Source organism: Anser brachyrhynchus (genome assembly GCF_964034855.1).
Source record: "Anser brachyrhynchus genome assembly, chromosome: 2".
Classification (NCBI taxonomy): domain Eukaryota; kingdom Metazoa; phylum Chordata; class Aves; order Anseriformes; family Anatidae; genus Anser; species Anser brachyrhynchus.
In genome coordinates this window covers 59640156-59663491 of record NC_137695.1, presented here as the reverse complement: position 1 = coordinate 59663491, position 23336 = coordinate 59640156, and the positions used below count along the sequence as shown (strand labels likewise).

Genomic DNA, 23336 nt, shown 5'->3' with positions numbered 1-23336 from the left:
ATTAAAACTCAAGCTGTGGACATGATCCTTGTCAAAAGACAAGGTACAGAAAAGTGAGTACAAAAGGTCACCTGTTGATGTACTTATTTTTTTTCAGACTCACCCTCAATACTTACTAGTATCATAATTCAAAGTTGTTTGCACAGGATAGCAGTAAACTCACAGAGAAATTTGCAATAAACTTTCTGGACGAAGATTTTCCACTCTTTTAATATGTTATAAAGACAGACATTAGTAGAGATGAGAGCCATATCCCCATCCTTATGCATTACTTTTATCTCATTTAATAAATAGTCCCTTTCTGTGTGAGGAACCACTATATTAAAATTACAGTAATATTTCTGTATCATTCTGTTTTAATAAAATGCATCCAGGAAGGTCTGAGTTAGGCCACTAGTGGCTAAATCATTACCTGAATGAAAACATTGTTTTGATTAATGGTTGTCTATTTGACTCTTAGGTGGTTATGTTGTAAAAAGGACAGTTACTCAGCAGTTTGTCTGTTCAAGAGATACAGGAGACTCCTCCTTCTCACCTTTCTTCTTCCTCCAGCAGATTTTTAAAAGCATCACCAATGAAGATTCAATCCAGGGACAGGGAAGTCGGAGACTGATAAGTTTTTCATTGTCAGGTAAGTTACCATTTGTGTTAAAGTTTTAAGCCCAGAGAGTGGGAGACTGAAATTATTAAAACCCTTCATGTATATGTGTGTGTATGTATATCTTTGTGTATATATTTATGCATACATGGTGAGGCACTGGCACAGGTTGCCCAGAGAAGCTGTGGATGCCCCATCCCTGGAGGTGTTCAAGGCCAGGCTGGATGGGGCTTTGGGCAACCCGATCTAATGGGTGGCATCCCTGCTCATGGCAGGAGTGGTGGAACTGGATGATCTTTAAGGTCCCTTCCAACCCAAACCATTCAACAATTCTACAACTCTATATAACCTGTTACTCTAGAAGTGACAGTAACATAGAGAACTAATATCTGTCCTATGATTATTGCCACACCCTCTTCCTTCAAGGAGAGTTAAGTGCTAAAGTGTTTTGTTCAGGTAGAGGTTTTTTTGGATGTGTGTGTTTTTTTTTCTGATTAAATGTGGTGCTATATATGTAGGTCAAGGAAAGCAAGTTCAGTGGCACGTGCTTTACTTATGGAGCTGAATGTGATGTGTGGCAGCCCTTTGTTTCTTAGAGAGCACCTTCCACAGTCTTGGTCTGGACCTGAGGCAGATCCATGTGCCACATGCACAAGCTTATCTGTATTGCTCAGCAGTGACACTGAGACTTAAGCCAGGAGACTGCTCTCACTCCTCTGAATTTTTTGGAGGATGTTCAGCCTCATGATTTCACATGTCATTGCAGATTTTAAAAGCTATGGATCATTTCATCTGGCTTTAATAACAACAATCTGCAAATCACCTCTGTAGAAAAGTTCAATTTGTCAAAAGAGAGTAGTTGTGAGCAAGGTTCTCATTTGGGGGGCTTTATGCTTGTTAGTTGGTTTCCATATTTTTAATTCCTCCTTAGTACAAAGAGGAAGATGCTGGACTTGACTTGGAAATTCCATGAGAAAATAGCACAGAAAAAAAAAAGAGTGGTTTTATTATACTCCATTTACCCTAGTTAAGAATTTTTACAAGTGCAGGCCTTTCCACCTAAAGTCCTACATTCAGACAAGCATCATGTTACATAATTGCTTTGGCCGTATGATTTATTTCAAGCCTTGTTCTAAGTTGTGCTGAGGTCAGCTAGGACTTCTGATTCTTTTTAATATTAGGCATGCATGTCAGTGCTTTTCCATATGAGGTTTCCATATCAGTGTGGGTTGTATGTGCTGTATGGCAAGTTAGACTGACATTAAATAGGGCCCATTTAACACATCATTTACATTTTACTAGGTTGAACAATGGGCACCCATGCTGTGATATTCATTTGTTAAAGAAAACTACAGGTTCAGCTCAAAAGAAATAAAGAACTGAGTTAATATGTTCTTAAGTATAATCTTGCCCAGAATTAAATACATTTTTCCATTCTCAGAGATTCTTTGGCCTCATAGACCAAGAGATATCAAGAGTGATAATTCGTGACACAGCTAATTAATGTTGTCTCAATGGGCCCTAGATCGTTCATGCGTATAGCTTGATTCAAAGTTTACAAAGACCATACCATGTGATACTTTGGGGATTTCTTATTCTAGTGGTTAACAGCAATTCATTTACATATGTATCACATCCATATTAACAGCATCATCATAGCTAGGTATTTGTTAAATCCTTGAGCTCACAGTTATTACGTCAAAAATCTTTGGTATCAAAGTAGCTCTAGTTCAGTCTGTCTTTCTGATAGCCTGGACTTGAGGTATTTCAGTCACAAGTTAACACATCACAAAGATTTATTTACTGGTTTCTTACTTAATCAACAGAAAACAAACGTTGTCTATGTCAAAGTAAAATTATTGCCACTCCTATATCTGCTATGCTAGCTAATAAAATGCAAATAAATCCAGGCCTTTCCCAAGGAATTGGGATTCTTTTCTGTTTGCACCACTATTGCAGCAATAACCTGTCTATTGTCAGGAATCCTTTTGGCTCACGTAGACTTCTTAGATACTGGTCCTTAGGTATACTGTCAGGAGGTATACTGTCACCTTCAGTGTTTCAGTGTCATTACATAACATTTAGGTTTCAAAATTTTGTGGGTTTTTTTCATTGCAACAGAGTGAAAGGCCATTAGTCTTTGGCTGGGGACCACTGTGTTAGTTATTGCACCAACACAGAGCCAGCCTGCCCTGAACAGGTTATCATCTAAAGAAAGCAAGGAAAGCTATACAATTTATAATACCGTTTTTTTTTTTTAAAGAAGAATATTAATGGAATGGGAGAGAAAAATCTCAAAGTAGGCAAAATCCCAAGAAATGCTGAACAAGATCATTCCATTTCAGCTGATTTATCTTGTTTGCTCTACTGCCTAGACACTCCAGTGAGACACTACTTTGAAATGAACTGTGCAGAAACAATTTATTTCTAAAAGTTGGTGGCAAAGTACTTTATTCCTTCTGTAGTTTTATTGAATATTTGCTTGAGCAAAATCCAACTAGTTTCACTGGAAATGTTGCCTGTGGAAAGGTATCTGGATTGGATAAAAATGTCAAACAAAGAAGAATAAACTGATGCTTCAGAGCAAAATGAGATCACTATCTTCTCCAGAACAGAAAGAGCAGTAGGTAGTTTGTTTTCTAAGTATTTCCTTCTTTAGAGACTGGAAGTTGTTCCTGTGAAAGGTTAGTTCAGCTTAACAGGTTCATTAGCAATACTGATTTCAAAGAAGATAATTTCCCATGATTATGCTTCTTAATCTTTTATATGATGACTGTATTATTATAGCTTTAATTATTAAAACACTAAGAGAAATATCATAAGCCTAATTTAGTTAGATACAATCTTCAAGGAAAACTATTCAGCTACTTTGCATTTAGTTTCCAGTATGAATTTGCTGCTGTTACCAGTGAGCATCACACTTCTGATAAGGCAGCTGAGAGTGTGAAAGCTCCCTCACATGAAGTACAGAAAGAAGAAACGTGCTAAGCTTCCCAAGATGTTCCAGCCACTTCACTGAAAGTTCATGGTTTAGCAGCAACGTAACACCTTTGCTGAAAGCCCTGGAAACCATTCTTTTGGCTGGTATATTTAGAAAGTGTTATCATGATGTTTGTGTGACATTCCTCCTAGCTATATATTGCATTAAAAATCTTTTTTCAAACTTTAATATTTCACATCTCTCACTTATTTACACGCTGCTTATTTACCAAGTGCTCTTGTGGAACAAATGACCAGAAGGTCTAAATATTTCACAGACATTCAGGAATTCATGTTTCATGCATGTTTGTGAGACATTCAGGATCTTTTTTTTTATTATTATTATTCCTTGTGTAGCTTTCAGATCAGGCATTCAGGTAAGATCTATTTTCAGTTTATGGAAGTCAGCGTCTAAATCACAACGGAAAACAATATTATGTCAACTAAAGGTCATTTTGAAAATTGTAGTTACCATGAAATCCTTGATCAAAATGCAGATATAGAACATTCTTTATCTTCTAACCATTTCTGGAAGTCCTAGAGACTGATTTTATAACAAAAAATCTATCCACTAAATTTTGTTTATTAAATATTGCTATAAACCTACCTCTTCTTCTGCCCTCACCAACTCAAGCTATTTTGCCCAGATGTTTTTTTATAAACCCAAGTTTCTAACCACTCACCTTTTTGTTGTTCTTGTTGTTTGTTTGTTTTTTTCACCTTTCAGAGCTTGTGTTAAGGTGAGGTGACTTTTCTACCTCCTCCAAAACACCAGTGGCTACAAAGTACTGCAGTGCTCTAGACTAACAGATTTAAAGTCTTTGAAATTAATTACTCCATTATCCTATGTAACACAAGTCATCTTACTCCATGGTATGGAGTTTTGTGTGAAATTGGTTCAGTTCTGTCCTAGACAGGTGTGTACTCTGGTTCTGAGCAAAATAGGTGGTATTTTGCTCCAGCGGTTAACAGCTTGCAGTAACGAAACTCTCACTGTTACACTGCTCACAATAGTTGTTCAAACTTTTTCTGTTTTCTTTTTTGATGAAGGCAATTTAAAAAGTAGCCTGTCTTTCAGCCATTCTTGAATAATTAAATTCTTCACAGCTTTTCATTTATTAATAGATGTATTTTCTTCTTTACGCCTCCACTGCCTCTTCCTTATAGAAAGGAGAATTCCTTTCAGCATTCCTTTGTAGCACATCCAGCTAGAAAAATTATTTTCTCCTCTTTTTTGCTGTCTTTAATATTTTGTCTGGTAGCCTCATTTGACAAAAATGTTCTGGCTTATCTACCCCACCTACTTGTGGTTTTTTTTGTTTTTGTTTTTTAATCTCAGATCTTTAAACATCTCGTTGTGTAACTATACCAGACAGTTCTTTTTTCACTTACATTCTGTTTTTTGTGTGTATGTGTGTGTTTTTAAAGGGAAATGCAGTCTATTTATAGATCTGTAGATTTCTACAGATAATTTCTGCAGAAAGAACTGCCTTAACTATCTGTTTACCTTCTTGCATATCGCCAGTTGCAGAATCTCCTTAAATAGCTGATTAAGCCAGTAATTTGTTGTACGTTATGTAGTATCTTTCTCAATTCACCTGCATTATTTTACTGTATTAGATATTAAGACTTCCTATCACTGCACCTTACTGTTAGATTTTTATAATTCCTTAATATTAGATTTATTGAAATTTTATACCAGTTGCAATACTGCCAAATCTGTGCTCATTTTCTGTACTCTAGATTCAAGCATCATGTACTGCTGCATGAATCAAATTGGCATTTCCAAGTTAGTGCGAAATTTCTATGCTGTTACCGTTGAAACATTATTATGCTACTGGTAGCTGAAATAATTCCTATTGTTTTAAAAGCATGTAGCTGAGAGGCAGTACCTAGGTGCCTCCTGTTAATCCTGAGCAAGCAGAGTTTTGTTCTTCCTTCTTTTGAAGCCACCACTATGTAGCTCAGCTCATTATATGAACTTCTGCCCTCCAAGCTAGGTGATAATTGTTCTGTACAAGCTCTACGCTATAAAAGAAACACTGATGTACTAATACCCTGGCAACTACCTTACCTCGTTGATAGTCAACCCAGATACCAGTCCTGGTCAAGTCCAGTTACTCAGCATCAGAATCTGAACTGAAATCTCTTTGGGAATTTACAAAGGAAAACACAAGGAAAATGTTTGATCTATCCATTGACAACCTAATTAATAGCTCTTTCTCTCATAGTGATGGATCGTGAAGATAGTTTATTGTGCCTTGATACATGAGCTATGAGGATCTTGGAAAGATGACAGTAATTTTATATTCTGCCATTAATGAGCAGATTATGGAGAGAATACATTCCATTTGGGTGTTCATCAAACTAAATCACAGTCTAAATTGACAGCTGGGATTGTTCAGCCTGGAGAATAGAAGGCTCGGGGGATCTGATCAGTGTCTATAAATACCTGAAAGGAGGGTACAAAGAGGACAGAGCCAGGCTCTTCTCAGTGACAAGACAAGAGGCAATGGGCACACACTGGAACACAAGAAGTTCCATCTCAACATCAGGAAGCACTTCTGTACTGTGCATGTGACTCAGCACTGGAATAGGCTGCCCAGAGAGTCTCCTTCCTTGGGAATCTTCAAAAGCCATCTGGATATGGTCCTGGGCAGCCTGCTCTAGGTGTTCCTGCTTGAGCAGGGGGTTCGACCAGATCACCTCCCATCCAACCTCAACCATTCTGGGATTCTGTGATTTTTGTGACAGTGGTCTTTCAAGTGACCCAATGGTCTTTCCAGCGTCTTGGTAACCTTGCAGAACTTCATTAGGTCGCCTTTTAGATGTGTTCTGGATAAGTTTGGCCTAACTTAAAACCTCTTCATATTCTGAGAGAGTTAAGTGACTCGTGATCAATACATAACATTTCCTGTGTCTGAGCACACATGGCTAGTACACTAAAGAAGAAAAACGTGAATTTGGTGTGTCGACTATAGAATTGCTGAGGCTTAATTATCTCTCTCACATGTTATATAGCTAGCTGCAAGACAGCAGTTGCAATCAATTGGATGGTTCTTGGAAACATAAAGTACATTCAATACTTGTTGTCTTTTGCTGGAAGGAATTTGCCAACTGTATTAGAACATTAATATCAGCTTCTTAAAACTAATAGCTCTGCTACTCATTGATCTTGACCTTTCTTCTGGTTTGCAGACTGTGTCTACTGCAGTAAAGTAAAATATACACAATCAAGAGGCTAAATGGACTCAGTCTTCTTGGGACATATTTATAAACTATAAAGAATAACTTTGTATGTTATTTCTGGGAAAGTTTTTCCACCTCTTGACAAAAAAGCATCTCATCTCTTGGGAAGAACACCTTCTAACTTCGTTTCCTTATCTACCGACAGACTGATGGCCAGACTAACCATAGTTCATTTAGAAATCAGGCTGTTCTGGACTCTGGTTCTCACTTTGATTCACCATCCTTTTCTGTAGCATGAATCTGATCCGGTACTTCACTACATCTGTAGGGAACTGAACTACCATCTTCACAATGGTTTTGCTGGTCATTACCATCGGAGAATCTCCTTGCTGTGCATGACAAAATGTGACTCTCATACCCAAATCATACCTCTCCCCTGACCATCTGAAAGCTTAGTCACTTGTACTGAGGCAAAATCAAACTTGGTAAACACAAATAGGTTCAAGCTGTGAATCGATTAGTATCCTCACCTGGTTCCATGTTTTACCACTAAACACACACCAACTTCCAGATTGCCACAAAGATGCAGTCTCCGTCACTAACCAGTCATCATTGCCACAAAGTTTGGGATGCTGCATGGAAAATGCATTCACAGAGTGATTCTTTACAAGACAGGGAAGGAGGGAGGTCTATGGCCCACCTTAAGGACAGAGGCCTTATGCATGCACGTGACTAGAGCAAAGCTTCCTAAGGGCTCATCCAGACACCCAGAGATCGGCATATATGGAAAGTAAGCCCTGAAGTTGGAACAAATTCATAATTCACTTGGGGGCAGCAGCAGACAGCAGTTGGTGTAAGCTCTTTGTATACAGTGACGTGAGCCTAGCTGGTGTAGGATGCATGTACTTACAATTACTGGCTTAGGATGCAAATACTGAAAGTCTGTAGTAGTAAATTAGCCAGCAGTTTCTGCCCATTCACCTGCATTTCTGTCTTCTGTCATCTTTCACAAGAGATGGCCTGACATTATCAAACTGATAGGTGTATTCCCTCTTTCACACAAAAGTGTGATTTATGAGTAAATGAGAAACTGACATATAGTATATTAATCACTTTTTTTAATAGACTGAGTGAAAATACCTTCTGAAAAGCAGGTTGAGTTGCGCTGGTAACATTTCCTGATATGTCTGCAAGAAATATGCTGTAAAACTACAGTATACAGCAAGATGAATCTAAGTCTTCTGGAATTCATTAGTTTTATCAAAGATTTAAATTCAGTTAACCCTAAATATTGAGCATTTTCAGAACCTTTTTCTGAAGACAGTACAGATAAGAGAGAGAAATATTTTCAATTGGGGAAGCGGAACAGATGGTATTCTTCTAATGGGGTAGAATTCTAATACAGCAGTGGTGAGAAAGTACCTGAGCCTTTTGGTTACAGCAAGTTACAGCATCCATGGTTTCCGCTTCAGATTAGATTGGCTTCTTCTAGATATACGCAGATGCCAATGCAGCTTTATTCTGAGCTTTTGTATTTTTGATGCTCTATTTTTCATGGTGCCAAGAATTTGTGGTGAGATATGAAAGTATAACTGCAATTTCTGTACTTGAAAAAGCTAGTTCTGTGACCCTATGTGCATTGGACATTAAATATATGTTTCTAACTGACATTTTAACATAATTTGCTGTATCATGCAATTTAAGAAAATGACACAAAAAGATAAAATTTCTTGTGAGCTTGGCTTAATCATTTTTCTCATCCAAATACAAAAATTAGACTATTAATTAAGTTTAGGAGTACTTTCACCTTCGTGAGTGATTAATTCCCACCAGTAGTTAGAGGTTGGTAGATTATCATAATATGTATGTTCTTTATAGTGTATAATATAGATGTATATATAATTGAATGCTAGCAATTTTCTAGCAATAGACTATTCCTTTGCACAGTGGTAGCAAAAAATGGTATTGTTGCTCTTTGAAGGAAAAAAAAAATCAGAAACACATACAGCAATAAATATTTCAGTTTCAGAATCTTTTGGGGAAATACCAGAGAAGAAGAAAATAAGATCTCAGAGGTCTTTCTCTCCTCTCATGTGTTATCAGCCTGACACAATTATACTGCTGGGCCTTGTCACTCATAGCGCTTTTGCAATCTTGGCTTCTATTTCTGGAATGCACTTTTAACAGTACAACTTCCAAAGCAAAACAGTTTGCCATAAAGGATTTCAGCAGGGCTGATAGATTAGATACCTGCTGGTAACATAGAGATTGCACACTTGGAAAAGAAATCCATGTTATCAGTTTGAACCAGATCTTTTTCTTTGTGTAAAAGCATTGCTAGGACCTTGGCAGTACATAGTGTCAGCAAAGTACTTTCAAATGGGATATTAGTACTGACATCCCTTATTTTTTGTTATTTGTTAGAGAACATAACAAGAATAAGATTCTTAAAATACAGTCTGTTTCAGGACCATCTGTCCAACGTCTTTTGAATGTCTGCTACATGAATTGTGTGCTGGAATATATAATCAAAATCAACCAAAACGAAAACAGTTGCTTTTTAGTTCACACATTTTATTGTGTTGGCTATTACCATAGGTGAAGGAAGCAAAATACAACTCAGTGAATATTTTCCCTGTTCTTGATATAGCTGTTTTCTGAAAATATGCTGATGTTGATGTGGAAAGTGTAAGATTTTCAGATTCATCCAAAATAATCTGTCTGGAGTGTTTTACATGGTCTCCCATAACCTGCTAGAATAGTTCAGGTTTTTTTTTTGTTTGTTTGTCTTATCAGTTAGGAGAGAGTTCAAGCACTAATGCTTTAAATTACTGTTTTTAAAACCTGTCTAAAAGAAAAAATATATGTAAATTGAATGTTTAAGAATACATCTGAACAATTTGGGAAACCATCTTAACCAATTTTGTACCTCTTCGATACAGGAAGGGGGAGAAAGTAGCAAGTGTTTTTAGCCCTATGTGAAATTAAGCTTTAAACAGAGGAAGAGAACCTCCATGCAAAGAGACATGAGCAAAAACAAAAGCTCAACATGAGCCAGCAGTGTGCACGTGCAGCCCAGAGGGCCAACTACATCCTGGGCTGCATCAGTAGAACAGTGACCAGCAGGTCGAGGGAGGTGATCGTCCCCCTCTGCTCTGCCCTTGTGAGGCCCCACTTGAAGTGCTGCATCCATGTCTGGGGTTCCCAGCGCAAGAAGGACACAGACCTGTTAGAGTGGGTCCAGAGGAGGACCACAAAGATGATCAGAGGGCTGCGATTTTCCCTGCACAACGTGTACAGCACTCCCTGGAAATTCTGCAGCTAGAAAGTCCTGCTCAAAACTTGGACATTACGTATATGAATTTCCTAAGTTAGCTCAGGTAAAGGTAACCCATGCACAGAAAGAGGTGTTTTAAAGTAGAAAAAATGTAAAATGACTTCTCACATAGAAAAAAAGTGATCTAAAAGCTAAATTTCATAGAAATAGAAAAATGATACCTAGGAGAACTGGCATATATTGTGTCCCAAGTGCCATGTTTATGTGGTAAAATGAATGATCTCGAGTCGTCCTGTCACTGGAATCAGGCTGAGCAAGTGCTTAACTTCTTAGAAAAATCAGTAGATCACTTCTATTTAGTTCCATAAACACCAATTTAGAAGCCACATTAGTCTTAACAATCAGGTTGTAAAAACTTCAGTTTCTTTAGATAGTCATTTTTAAATCCTAAATCACAGAATTATTATAATTTGGCTTTATGTTACCTCACAATAAATATAATGATTTTTTTATATTCCCACCATATTATTTGAATTCCTCACTGGTTTCCTATCAGTTTCTCCCAGAGACCTACCTGCAATATGAAAAATAATCAGTTTATTTACCTTATTAACCTTCTTTCAGATTTCCAGGCTTTTGGTCTGAAGAAAGGAATGTTCTTCAATCCAGATCCTTACTTGAAGATTTCCATCCAGCCTGGAAAACATAGCATCTTTCCAGCGCTTCCTCATCATGGACAGGAGAAAAGATCGAAGATTATTTGTAATACAGTTAACCCAATCTGGCAAGGAGAGGTAAGCAGTTGAGCTGAAACTTGTCTTAAAACATGGCAGTTACTCTAGCAATAGAAGGTTTTGGTGTGTTGTTTTTTTTTCAAACCCTTTCTTGGCTAAATAGTTTCGTGACTATTTCATGACTTCATATCTTAACGTAAAAGGCTTAAATAGTAAAACTTTCAGGATGGGTTGTACTTTGTGGATGTAGTTTATGAAGTTAATTATTGAAGGTAAGCGTAACTGAGAATTGAAAAATAAATTTGGGTAGTGTGAAAGGCTGCTGGTAGATTCTTGTAATACTCTTACACTGAGAGGAGACATTATATAAAATAGAATTAATATAGCATGCAAGTAAAAAAAATCTATGTGATTGAAAAACATCAGCAGTAATATAAATTAAAGTCAACTTTGGCACGTTTGCTCATCACCTTGAAGAAATACTCTCTAGTCTGCTGCTTCTTGTTAGAAGGGCTTAGCGGGTGTTAATGAGATCTCAGAGTTCAATTGCTGCCTGCTGTTTTTAAATTACACCCAAAATGGAAACAGACAGCAAAGAATGAGGAATCTCTCTAAAATTAAAGGAGCCTGACATAAAGGGTGTGATTTACTGGTGTTCCCTGTCAGACCAATATTTTCACTGCAGGAAAGAGTAAAAGAAAATAAATAGATTAAATAGATTTATTCAAAATAAAATGCAAATTGCAAAGTAGTTTAGGGACAATTAGGCCAAACTGCATAAGCATGAAAATTTTATTAAAGAAGACGGAAGAAATGTCACTGAATACTCCTACTTTGAGGAGGATGGTCAAGAAATTAGGTATCACATCAGGTTATGCAACAGGTGAGCCTTTGTTGGGGGAAGGTTTGACACCTCAAAACTCGTCTGAGAAAAATGCCTTCTAACAGGACTCACTTAAGTGGAAGGCCCTGTCAGGAGTCATCCACCAAGCCATAACGTCTTTCTTGCTCCAAGCACCAGACGTATCTGGCTGAGGGGCCCCAGGTCAAGCTGAGGAGCTGGAACTGACATGGAGGATCAGAGGGTTGGCAGAAAGTAAAGTGCATAGGACGCAGGCCTAGAGGCAGGCAGGCGTGAAGAGAATTGTTGTTGTATGTGTGCCACACGGTGCGTGGGATTTGTGGGAGTTTGCAGAGAGCATGGATGCCAGGAGTTGACGCTCAAAGGACACAGGATGTGGCTGTGGTCCCAGTGTTCTCTGTCTGCCATAGTTACCTGCTGAGGTGGCACACAAGCTGTCCATATTAAAAGAGGGATGTAGCAGCTGCGCTGATGGAGGCTGAAAGACAACTTTTTGGAAGCACTCAGTATTGGTTGGAAGACTTCTCTTGACAAAGATAACCAATGTAATTTTCTCTTACTTCAAGGTCTTTTTGCACTGCTGCAGGATAAAATAACCCCAGAGTAAGGATGTGGCCCTGATAAGGTGTCAAGGGTCTCTTCTCCTCAGGGCATGAAATATGGTTGAGTTTGTGGGCCGCCATTTCTTTTCCAGCAGAGTCTGGCAGTAAGTAAAGAAGAAACAATGAAATAGCCTAATGATGCCTATAGGAAAGGAAAGCAGAAGTAAATGCCTGGCTTCCAGCTTCTTTGTTCAGCCCCATGGTTTTCTTGTGATCAACCACATTGCTTCTCCCTTTCTGTTGTAAGCCTTTTAGAGCGTAACGAGTCTACAACAGAGTTGCCATTCAACATGTTATATTTCAGCATTCTCTTTGACTGATGTGGAGATGTTTAACTGCATGTACTTGGGCTGCAGTTTATATACATCTGCTATTATGAAGTCTTTGTTATTGAAAATACATTGGCTTCTCTGGCACAGAAGTCCGCAGGCTTCTTCAACTTTATGTTTTTATGCGGAAAGGGGAGAAGGAGGACTACAAACTGTTGCTGAATTGTGGTGGTAGCCATTCTTCCGTCCTCCCTTTTCACTGATGGATGTGAATACATGAAATGAAAAATACTGAGAAAATCATAGCCATTTCATTAAATGAATCAGTCACTAGTTGTTATTCCACAAATTTATTTCAGGCAATGTATTATTTCAGAAGGGTGATTCTTTCCTATGGTTCTCTGTCACAGCCCATGTAAATAGAACACAGATTTTTTATTTTTTATTTTTTTAAGTTGAATGACATATCTAATTTATTTTGTCTGTGTGGTGGTTTTACTCAGGTGGGCAGCTGAGCTCCACCACAACCGCTTTCTCACTCCCCCTCCTCAAAGAGGAATGGGAAGAAAATATGATGAAAAGGTCTCAAGGGTTGAGATAAGGACGAGGAGATCACGCAGTAATTATCGTGACGGGCAAAACAGACTCAGCATAGGGAGATAGTAAGATTTATTGCCTATTACTAACAAGCTAGAGAAGGAGAAACAAAGGAAAGAAACCAAAAGCACCTTCCCCCCCATCCACCCTCTTCCACCTGCTCTCCCCAAGCGGCGCGGGGGAATGGGGCAATGGGGGTTATGGTCGGTCTATAGCGCTGCTTCTCTGCCGCTCCTTCTCAGTCACTCTCGTCCCCTGTGCTGTGGGGTTCCTCCCACGGGATGCAGTCCTTGCTGAACTGATCCGGCGTGGGCTACCCACAGGCAGCAGCTCTTCAAGAACTGCTCCAGATATGGGTCCGTACCACGGGGTCCGTCCCTCAGGAGCGAACTGCTCCAACCTGGATCCCCCCCGGGCAGCAGCTCCTGCCCGGTCACCTGCTCCTGCGTGGTCTCCTCTCCACGGGCTACAGGTCCGGCCCGGAATCTGCTCCAAAAGGGGTCTTCCACAGGCCGCAGTCTCCGTCGGTGCAGGTCGGCCTGCTCCACCGTGGTCTCCTCCACGGACTGCAGCGTGGAACCCTGCTCCACTGTGGTGCTCCATGGGCTGCAGGGGGACAGCCTGCTTCACCATGGTCCTCACCATATACTGCAGGGGGCTTCTGCTCCGGCACCTGGAGCACCTCTCCCCCTCCTTCACTGGCCTTGGCGCCTGCAAGGCTGTTCCTCACTCCTGTCACTCTCCCAGCTGCTGTGTGGCGCAGCGTTTTGTTTGTTTTTTTTTTTTTTTCCTTTCTTAAATATGCTCTCACAGAGGTGCAAAGCAACATCGCTTATTGGCTCAGCTCTGGTCAGCAGTGGGACCCGTATCTGACATAGGGCAGCTTCTGGATTCTTCTCACAGAAGCCACCCATGTGGCCCCCTGCTACCAATACCTTGCCACGTAAACCCACTACAGTCTCATAACTTGAAAAAATCTGGAACAAGGAAATTAAAACTGTAGAAGTAACTGCAAACTGGTATCTTTGTATGTGTTCTTGATTACCCTTGAGCAAATTCAGAAGAGAAAGTGTTGCCTTAATTCTGTAGGACTTCATCATCGAAATAAAATCCTAGAGACTAAGAGAATATGATTCATTTGCTTATATTAATTCATCCTGATATTCCCCCTCATATACCTAGCAGGTTGTTCTATTTGCAGAGTAATCACTTGCATTATAAGAAAACTCTAGGAGCACCATGATACTTCAGGCAGTTTTTCATGTGTCATGCAATATTGATGATCTTCTTCATTTCACAGGCTATTCAAATACTGTTCAGCACAAGTTAGCGTGAATTAAAGCTATTCTTCCATTTCTCTGTTTTGTTGTGCTTTAGACAAGAGGACTTAAAAAAGAAAAAGAAAATAAAGTTTCTTACTAAGAGATAAGAGATACATTTGACGTTTTGGTGCTTGTAGCAGGGCTCAATGTGAGGTAAAAGAACCCTCACTGAGAATTATTCGGTGAGGTTAAAGACCATTCAGGCAGGTTAAAGACCATGTGGTATCTTACAGTGGTTGAGAGGGTCCTTCTGTGATGCTTCTGTACGTTTTTACATACTCACAGAAGCATAACATCAGGTTCTGCTAAGCCAAAGTGTTGAATATTGTAGTGTGCAATGATGATAACTGATAAGTACTTTGGGGGAGATCCAGACTAGTTACTGACGGTGCCTCAACCTCTACACAGTCAATGAGGAGAAGTAGACAGCTGCAGGAAATAAAAACAAGTTCTCTTCAGACGGGGAACTTACTGCTGATTTACGGTTAATGGACCAGGTTCTTTTCATATTCCTTGCTCTACTTTCAACCTGGTGCATTCTTCAGCAACATCTGTACTGTTAAACAAAATAGATGAGGTCCTGGAAACCAGGTGACGCTGGACAGCTTGAATCTATGTGGTAAACTCTGCTGTCATCTACAACATGTCAGCTGCATCCAAATGACTTGTATGGAATGTAGTGACCCCATACCACTCCTGGCAGTTGGTTGGCACACTTCAGAACGATTGCCAATGACTGTCAACAGTTATGGGCAACACGTGGCTCTGTGACACAATTTAATCTACTGATAGCAAGGTTACTGATTTCCTCTAGGTACCTCTAACCTACCAAGGCCATTGCAACACCATCCTTTTCAGACAGTAGGGAGCTGCACGGAGAGGAGTTGATGCTCATTAGATGTTCACTGCAGGTGAAGGTGTGGATATATTTTAGCTGGCAACTGGATAAATGCAGAAACAACACAGAGCAGGGTTCAGAAAACAACCAGGTTGTCGTGCTGCTGCCCTACCTAGTAGTCCGTAGGGTCATGGCCCCGAAACCTCTTTCATTTTGCTTTTCCGGCTAGGCAGCATAGCCTAGCCTCACGAGGAGAGAGACCTCTCAGAGTAATCTATAGTTCAGAGTAATATAAGATCATGTTTTGTAGTTGTGAACTTGTTCATTTGGGAAGAATCCGCAGAATGGAAGGTATCTTTACTATCCAGAAGCACAAAAAGGCACTGCTAGACAGTGAAAGTGGCTGTGGCTGCTCTGCTTTATTTCCAGGTGTGCTGCTGTCAAGCAGGCCAGGAATTTCCAAATGTCACCCATTTGACTTCACTAGAGCTTCTCTGTATCTAAAATGTTTTGAAGTCCGAGTAAGGTTTCAACTAATACCCATACATACATTAAGCAGACACCTCACTAACAATCCACACAATTGCTAGATCATAGTGGGCGAGTCCTAGCATGCTAATTTGAGGTAAAATGCAAAGGAAATCTGGGGAAAAAAAAAAAAAGTGTTCTTTTCCCAAATCTTCTATTTATCTGGTAGATTTGGAGAAGGTGTATATTGACCATCTTTCTTCTAATATTGATGTTAGAAGAATAACAGCACTATTCACAGATTGTTTCATATTGAGTGAATGTATCTGCCATCACATTCTTTGGAAAAAGCCCCTTTAAGACAATTTTATTTGTCAGCCAGTACAAAGTGATAGACAGTTCAGGCAAGCAGTACAGATCGTTGGGGATCATAAGCAACAGAGTCAACTGGTTAAAGAAGTAGTTCACATGCCTCAAGCTGACTGGCAAGTTCTGTCAATACGTTTGTAGATGAAGTACTTTAACCCATCTGGACTTTCCTCAAGACCTATTTATGGTATTTCTTAACTGTGGCGGTTTGTTTGAACTAACTGCTTCTTTAGATTTTGTTATTCACTAGTGAGCAGATAGAGAGCCTCAGGAATGGGCAGTGAGATGGCTATAAAAGTTGGCTGCTGCAACTATCCCATATATTTGAAGTAGAAGGAAGTGTTATCTGTTAAATGACACAGTGAATTTCAACTCCTATAATCCTAGTTCTGGAAGAGTAGATTGCCTTGAAGTGGGAGCCCAGTACTAGGATACAAACCAACTCAACTCCCTGCAGCTTCACTCTTTGTTTCTTTCCCTCAGCCTTTACAAATATTGTTAATGTTTTGGGTGGCCACTTTATCACTCTGAATATAGTTGCATTTCACTGGTGAATTAATTGCTGTGTGTAAGCAGAGATGTTCAGCACTCTGTTGCAAGATCGCTTAACAAATAGTAGTTAATGTGTCACATCTGATAAACGGAATTACAGTATTTGCACATATATAACTTATACTCTCTGCACCTCCGATAACCTACAACCTTTCAAAAATACTGCACTTGAATAAGTTGTCATGAACCCTGTCTCTTCAGATTACCAACACACAATCAGAAGACAGAAACAGTCAGGGGCTTAAAGGCCAGGGGGTGGTGGTTTGAGGAGAGATGGCTTCTGTACAAGCACCAGTGGTAGGGTTTGGATGCTGGTTGCAAGAGTGCCAAGATTATATGAGTACAATTGGCTCTCTGAGTGATGTTTTGGAACTCCTTTTCTTATGATGCAGGTTTATAACTCAGCCACTGGCTTTGTGATCATAAATGCTAGAGTGGTGTATGATGGATCACCCAGCAGTACTGGGACTGAAAAGGCACTTTGTCAAAGAAGCCAGAGCATGCAATATGGGGTTTATGTTAGCTCTGTGTTTCTCTTGAGGCTTTATGTTGGCCATATGATGATGTAGAACAAACCTAGAGTGGTGCAAGCAGGGGATACTTGACGAAAGATTAACATTTCCAGTAAAACCTTTCAAGATGCTTTAACTCTTTTTGAATCAACAGTATGAATTTAAACTGGATGCAGGTTTTATTTGATCTGATTTTGATCCAATATTAAGAGCACTGGGTGTTGACAGTCCTACCATCGCCTCACAGAATTAATGCACGATTTCATCAAAAGTCCAAAATGAAATGAGCAACAGGAACATCGCACTGATTGAACTTTTATTTATTTGAATTGTTTTGCTTAGATAACCTTTCTCACCCTTCTACTGGCAAATACAAAATAATCTGCTGCAGAAACAGGCAGACCTTTACACCTAACTGTAAGTCCACAATAGATGTAGTGAAATCCATATCCTGATTTTGATATGAATTTTGCCAAATGTTTCTTCGGGCCTGAGTAAAGCCTTGTGAGTGGTAGCTTCAGCATATGACATTCTGACACACATGGCCGTTTGAGCCAAACTATATTTGTTTTACACTTTGTGTGAGATTGTTTTAATATCCTGTGATGACTGGCAAAAGCTCAAGACATCTTCAGTTCCTTCAGGAATGGGTTAAAGAGTGAAAAAAAATATCTAGCTTATTTTAATATGTTATTCTTCTAGAAACACATTTTAATTGCAAATTCTGTACTTAGAATACTAGCAATCTTGCTGGCCTTGTATTTTAGTACTCAAAAAAGTCCTAAAATATTTCCAGTCTATTCTGTACTCATAAACTTGTACACAGCATATAAGAGATGAAGAAAAATTGTAATTCTTAAAGCACTGTTTATACTTGATTTCTTCCAGGAGTTCTTCTAAATTTAACTGCTGAATCCCAAGGCAAAGACTCTCTAGGAGTACTTGTAGGGATGTCCCAGCCTTCAGCAGCCGTGGGGCTCTGTGTCCTAAGTTAGTGACACTGCAATATTTTGTGTTGTTACTGAGGACTACCGTAATAAGTTTAAGAAACTGGAATTCCCCACAAGCTTATCCAGTTGCTCATGTAAGTAGTGTTGTATGGGACAGTAGTGACATGTACAGGAGATTTTTGAATGGGGAACAGAATCATACAGATGGAGAGTGGTGAGTGCATTAAGGATGTAATTGTTTCAGTAGAGTGTATGAAATGAAAAACCTACTAATAAAATATTCAGCTAAAAGACTAAATCTGTCTTCATCCATCAAAAGTAATTTACAGCCTTTTAAGATTTACTTCTTCTTATATTGTCCCTGTGACATGATGGGTATCACAAATAAATTCTGTTTAATTGTATCGCTTATGCAACTCCAAATCAAGAGTCTAATTCTTCCTGTCACCAATGTATTAATTTACCTACCTTTCACCAGTTATTAATGACTGTTCTTAGAACTTGACTTGCACTTAACTTGTCTAATCAGTGCTAGTGGACATACTCAGCTCATTTCAACAGCTTCCTTAATAGTGTTATTGAGAGCTCATCACTATGATCTATCCATATTTAGGGATGCAAATGATGTTAAAAATAAAACATGAGAATTAATCATCATCATCATCATTAGTTGGCTTTCTATGAAAACTGTTCTCAGACTCTGGAAATGCTTTTATTATCTTATAAATGGGTACAGACGTATTCTGCCAGGTCAGTATTAGCATGTGCCTTCAGTCTTCACCTCATGTAAGTCATGCACAAAACCCCCACAAAATCTGTTTATGGTGAGAAAATGAATTATCTGTGTATGTAAAACCATTGTTGGGTTTGAAAGCCAAAAAAAAAAATCTTGGCACTAAAAAGCAGCTTGCTATCTGAACCTCCTTTTACTACAGTGTTTTCAGATCTTGCTCCAAGATAAAAGTAGTGGTGTAAATTCAGATCTATGTTTATGTCATTGAGATCGTTTGAGAGAATGGATGTGTCATCTGATCCTAGATATCTTTGACTCTGATTTGCATCTCTGTGAGAGTGAATCCACAGGGAGGAGGCAGGTGTGCAAAATCTGTGTAAATGAGAGGAGTATCCTAATGACTTTACTGGCCAGAGCCTGAACTGATGATGCTTAGCCCAAGAGTTAGTATGTTGACGTGGTTCTTTCCATCATGTCACTTTTGCTTCTCCTTCTCCCTCCCTTCACTGTATTTCAATGGAAATAATTACGGCTTGTTGATTTTTGCTGCCTGGTAAAATATCAGTTAAAGATTTTTCTTTTGCTAGTGTGTTTTTCAAGCAGTGCCTTGTACAGGTTCTCCAGTGTCTTATAAGGTGTGCAATAATGGTGCAACATTTCTCTTAGTCAGGGGTTAATAGGGTCTCTCTCTCCTTTCCTGACTCATCATCAGAGTTATAGAAACAAAGTAATCATTGGATCTTCAGTCTCTAATAAGTGGGACTGATAGTGACAAATGCCTAGCAGAAGTAGTTGCAAATGGGGGGAGACTAGAGACACTCCATCTTTGTTTCTAGAGCAAGTCTGTTTCCTCCAAGCAATGAAATTGCAGAGGGATGCCAGAACATCCTATTAAAAGGAAATACTTTAAGAAGGTACTGGGAAAGTAATACTAATGCTAACTTGTTTTGTAGTTTATAGTTCTTAATTATTCAATGGGTCCATTTATATTAGTATTTCTGTTCAGGTCAAGAGTGCAGTTTCACAGCAAATCTCCCAATCTCCCCACTAAGGACACCATTCTGAAGTGTCAAGGCACATGAACTGAATTACTGCCAAGGGAAAGCAAGCCAAGAGCTGTGCTTCAGGATTGCACCTAACTCTTTTCAGCTGATAATGGGAGTTCAATTCAGGGGACCAGCCTGAAATTACTTCATGGTAAAACCTTTGCTAACATGTCTGGATTTGCCCATCAGGTGCACAGCACCAGCTGCGTTTTTCTTCAGATCTGTTCCTGTTGTACTGTATGCCTTGCTAATATAGGCATAGCCTGTATATTTTGTGGATCAGGAAATAACAGCCTCCACAAGGCCTTCTGACAGCTGCTTGTGACATGCTATTTTTCTTCAGTATCCCAGGGGTCTTTAATCATCCTTGTGTTCAGACATTCTGGACACAGCTTCTTTTAAGGAATACACTTCACAGGTAATCATTTCCTGTAAAAGTCCTAATGCATTTCTAGAGGAAAACTAAAAGGTCTTCAGCCCCTCTGGAGCTCAGCACTCTGAGCTTTCCTGCACTCTTTTCCAAGGCTTTTAACCGTCGGGGTTTTCCAGTCTAGGAGGAGTCTTCCAGGACAAATCACAGGAGCAGCTAGTTGCCCACCTCATTCTTCTAGTGGTGCTCCTCACTGTTGAAGGGGTCCTGATCTCCATTCATCTATATCTAATCTATGAACAGGAGCAGTCTCATTCTTGGCTGGTAAGGATCACACCAGGAGACAACTGATCCACCACATGGATGGTATGGGGTCTGACACCTTTTATGGCCAGGCGCCGAGTGAGAAACAAGTTGTTCCTAAGGGTAATGTCTCGACAGTTTTGTTGAGGCAATCTGCCATCTCCTCCGTGGAGTGTGCACTGTCATGTGTCATCTGAAGTTCTAAAAGTCATTTCATACCATGTGATGGTTGGTGTGATATGCAAGGTCATGTGTTGTGGCTGATGTACTATTGTAGGTAGTTACTGGTTTGGGCTAATCAGAATAAAAGTTTAATTTCTTGTTGGTTACCCATCCATCCACTGACCACTGCACAGCAACTATGAACGTTGGATCCCATGATATCTTAAGAGTTTTTTCCCCCCATATTTTCATAGTGCATTTTACTTGAGTTTTTCATAAGGGGTCAAGTGAAAATGTGTTCTAGCTGTCACTAAAATTTTCTGTGGATTGTCCTTCCCAGGTGTCCTATTTTCTGCTGTTATCCAAATAAATACATAAACTATCATTGGACAAAGTCTTTTCCTTGGGTGAGGCTCTAGTGTTGAAACTGATTTGGTAGGTGAGTTAGCACTTGAAAGCGATGACTTCCTTCCAGTGTGTTTGTAATAAAGTACAAAGAAAGCCACAGACAAAGTCACAGGCCAAATCTATGAAGTCATTTTAAAGTTTGGTTGACCTCTGGACAGCTGGAGAAGCTAAACGTTCTGAAAAAGCTAAGTCAGAACATCAGAATTTTAAAAATGCCAGAAATTAGATTTTCATTTTGTTATTTGTGGAAAAAGCCTACTTATGTAAACTTGAGTACACTATTTTACAGTTAGTCTCAGTGTAAACGTTAGTGTCTTTGGATTCCAGCAGGTGCCATGAATTTCTTGTCCAGTTTTGCAGTTTAACACTAGCAGTTGTGATTCAAGGAACTCAACTTTTTGTAATTGTTTTGTAAAAAGTGTAGCATGAGTTGGAGTTCCCACAGGCACCTACTCTTGCAGGAAGATGAGTTTCTGCCCTTTCATACCTCATAATGATGCTTAGTAGGGTCTTCACACCTGACCCTCTATAAATCTCCAACTTCCAGCACAAGCCACAAGGCCTATAAACACTATCCATCCTCCTTATATATAAAAAGAATCTGTACAATTTTTTCTTAACCTTCATAGATACACACTCAATAAGGGCATGGTGAGATATTAAAGCAGAGGAAGAGTATTTGAGAAATAGTAACCACAAGGAAAATCATTTTTAGGCTCTTTATCTGATTTGTTTTAATAAAGCATTATGAGTTTTCTACCCTTAATGAAAGTATTTGTTACAGAGTAGTTGGAAGTTGTAGATACATAGGACTTACCTTTGATGGAAATTAAAGAAATTTGCATATGTACTACACTATGCTGCTGAGGAAAAAAGATGAAAAAATGTGAAAATTCTGCAAAAAGTTTAATTTGCTTTGGGAAGGCTGAAATTTGGTTGCTGGGAAAAATAAGATCATGGGTATTTTCTAATTGTTTTGCATGCTTATAATTTGGCTTCATCATGTTGCCAACAATTGTGAAAATCCTTCCAATAACATCACTGAGGAAAACAAGAGATAGGTTCTTCTTTGTATTAACAAGAATCTAAAAATAGGCTGCTCAAGGTTCTCAGACTGCTCGGCTTTCAGCTCACAACGCACGTTCTGACCAAAGACATTTTTATTTAAAATTTTAAAAAGCTATTCTTTTTAAACATCCCTTCAGGGAGCTGAATGTTATGCCCATAATCTGTCTCTAGACATCGACTGTGGATCTAATCTTGATTAAGTAGTAAGTACAGCAATATCTGACATGGCTGCGCAGATTATACAGGAAAGAATTCTCCTTATTTGTCCTTGCCCACAGTCCCTTAGCTCTGGTAGCTCTGACCAGAAATAAGAATTTCAAAAGACAGAAGTGTTTTTCCTGGGTGACACAGATCAAGTAGTGATGATTGACAGAGGGGATGTTGGGAATAGGGCTTGTCAGGGGCTGGTACAGATGTAATATAGATGTCATGAGGTTTCACTGAGTAAACTGATTTCCGCTGTTACTGCAAGAGGTTATAATTTTCTGCCATCCTTTGAGACTTTTACAAAGTCTTCATTAACATTAGCCTTTTTCCTCCCTATTACTTCCATGTGCTTTGAACCAGACCTTGTTGTTTGAAATCCATTACCCAAAATATCATCATATATACCACTGTTCTGTACTTGAATGAGGAGGATAATCCAGTTTTCTTTTCATAGCTGGTACAAAAATACATATTCACAGAATCACATAATGGTTTAAGTCAGGAAGTCATCTGGTTTAACCCCTCTGCTTAAGCAGACACCTAAAGCAGGTTGACCAGGACCCTGTCCAGATGGTTTTTATGTATCTCCAAGGAGGAAGACTCCATAACCTCTCTGGACAACCTGTGCCAGTGCTCAGTCAACCAGAAAGTGTTTCCTGACATTCAGAGGGAACCTGCAGTGTTTCAGTTTGTTCCCATTGCCTCTTGTTTGGTCACTGGGCACCACTGATAAGAGTCTGGCTCCACCTTCTTTGCACTCTCTCTTCAGATATTTGTATACTGTGATGAGATCCCCCTGAGCTTTTTCTTCTCCAGGCTGAACAGTCCCAGCTCTCTCAGCTTTTCCTCACAGGAGAGGAGTTTGAGTTCGTTAATCTTCATGGCCCTTTGTTGGACTCTCTCCAGTATGTCCATGTCACT

The 23336-nt window shown here is 39.3% G+C and overlaps 1 protein-coding gene across 11 annotated transcripts in view; it reads left to right on the top strand.

Moving 5' to 3' along the window:
* Positions 1–23336, top strand: part of HECW1 (HECT, C2 and WW domain containing E3 ubiquitin protein ligase 1) — a 263523-nt gene that overhangs the window by 155268 nt on the left and 84919 nt on the right. For 9 of the 11 annotated variants that reach the window (XM_080578352.1, XM_080578347.1, XM_080578351.1 and 6 more), the window contains 2 exons: positions 553–631; positions 10668–10837. In XM_080578352.1, the coding sequence (XP_080434478.1) occupies positions 553–631; positions 10668–10837 (249 nt within the window). The remainder of the gene's footprint in view (positions 1–552; positions 632–10667; positions 10838–23336) is intronic. The other 2 variants (XM_080578350.1, XM_080578346.1) reach the window with 1 other exon arrangement.